This window comes from Centroberyx affinis, unplaced genomic scaffold (genome assembly GCF_046629955.1).
Source record: "Centroberyx affinis isolate AG114_WGS23_722 - 3 ecotype Tasmania unplaced genomic scaffold, CSIRO-AGI_Caff_v1 ptg003207l_1, whole genome shotgun sequence".
NCBI classification, from domain to species: Eukaryota; Metazoa; Chordata; class Actinopteri; order Beryciformes; family Berycidae; genus Centroberyx; species Centroberyx affinis.
Genome location: NW_027281246.1, coordinates 165,912 through 167,435, shown reverse-complemented (window position 1 = coordinate 167,435; position 1,524 = coordinate 165,912). Strand labels below are relative to the sequence as shown.

Here is a 1,524-nt window from a genome sequence, read left to right as displayed (position 1 = left end):
TAAAAAATACAATAAAATAAATAAATAAAATAAAATTACAAATTACAGAGTAAATAATCAGATTCTACTAACAATGGTCATAAATGTGAAATGTAACTACATAGTGTTACAATATTCAAGAAGTTCTAAATAACAGTCGTTTTTTCTCTAATATCATGGCAGAGTTACATATTGTGCAGCTAAGTGTGTAAATTGTGGTTCTTTTCCTAAACAAAGTTTCATCAGTTCATCACATGTTTTCCCTGATATGATGAGTCTGCTGCTTTAACCTGCTGCAGGAAGGAGGAAGACTCTCTGACAGTTTGGTTCAGGGGGCAGAAGAGGAGAAAATGCAGCTCAGTTTCACTCAGTTTCTCTCTCTCTCTCCAGAGTCTGTGAGGCTGGTGGATGGGACTAGTCTGTGCTCAGGCAGACTGGAGGTGAAGTCTAACCAGTTCTGGTCCTCAGTGTGTGAAGCTGACTTTGACCAGCAGGATGCAGAGGTGGTCTGTAGGGAGCTTGGCTGTGGGGCTCCTTCAGTCCTCCAGGGGGCGCTCTATGGAGAAGCGGAGGCTCTGATGTGGACCAAAGAGTTCCAGTGTGAAGGCAGTGAGTCCGTTCTCCTGGACTGTGGAAGCTCAGGCTCAGCTAGAAACACCTGCTCACCTGGCAAAGCTGTTGGCCTCACCTGCTCAGGTAGAAGAGGAGCTGCAGCTTGGATTTGGCTTCATTTCTGTTCTAATCAAAGTGACTTTACTTCTTTTACTAATGACTCTCTTGTCTCTGTTCAGAGCCTGATGATGTCAGGTTGGTGGGAGGAGCCAGCCGCTGTGCTGGTGGACTGGAGATGAAACAACATGGAGACTGGAGACCAGTGGTAGACCGGTTCTCTGTCTGGAGCCTGAAGTCAGCAGCTGTAGTGTGTAGACAGCTGGACTGTGGCTCTGCTGTTTCAACAGAAAGGAGAAAGAATTCCTCATCAAGATCTGTATGGAGGATCAGATCTTCCTGTCTTCAGTCTGGGTCTACACTGATGGAGTGTGTACTAACATGGTCTGTCTCTTCCTCTTCCAGCCTGCAGATCACCTGCTCAGGTAACACCATCAATGACATCAACTATGACAGTAATGTTTCCAGTCTCTTCCTTCCTCTGTCACAGTGACAGTCAGTGGTTTACATTGGACTGAACTGTAAAGTTATCCAGGACAATGGCATCCTAAAGGGAAGAGAAGTGGGCTTGTTGCTGGAAGCTCACTGGTTCAAATCCCCCTCTTTTACTGTGGTGCCCTTCAGCAAGGCAGCTCCCCCCTAACTGCTATAGTGGAGCTGTTAACATAATAATGTATTACGTTAGTCAAGGCAGCAGTTTGTCTCTGAGCTTTTTCATGTATTTTGGAAAACAATGGGAGTCTATGAGTTCAAACCTGCAGTAGAACAGACAGTAGGAGCTTCTGACTGTGGAAATACATCAGAGGATTTAGACTTTTCATGGGAGATAATGGAGGCAGGAACAAAATATTCTGGTATTATCCTTTCAACAAATAA

At 44.7% G+C, this 1,524-nt stretch overlaps 1 protein-coding gene across 1 annotated transcript; it reads left to right on the top strand.

Moving 5' to 3' along the window:
* Positions 1–369: 369 nt before the first annotated feature.
* LOC139660056 (scavenger receptor cysteine-rich type 1 protein M130-like) lies at positions 370–1,141 on the top strand (the record flags this gene model as incomplete). Its single annotated transcript, XM_071538098.1, has 2 exons — positions 370–675; positions 771–1,141. Coding segments are annotated over 2 exons (677 nt in total), but the record flags the coding sequence as incomplete, so codon positions are not given.
* Between the last annotated feature and the right edge of the window lie 383 nt (positions 1,142–1,524).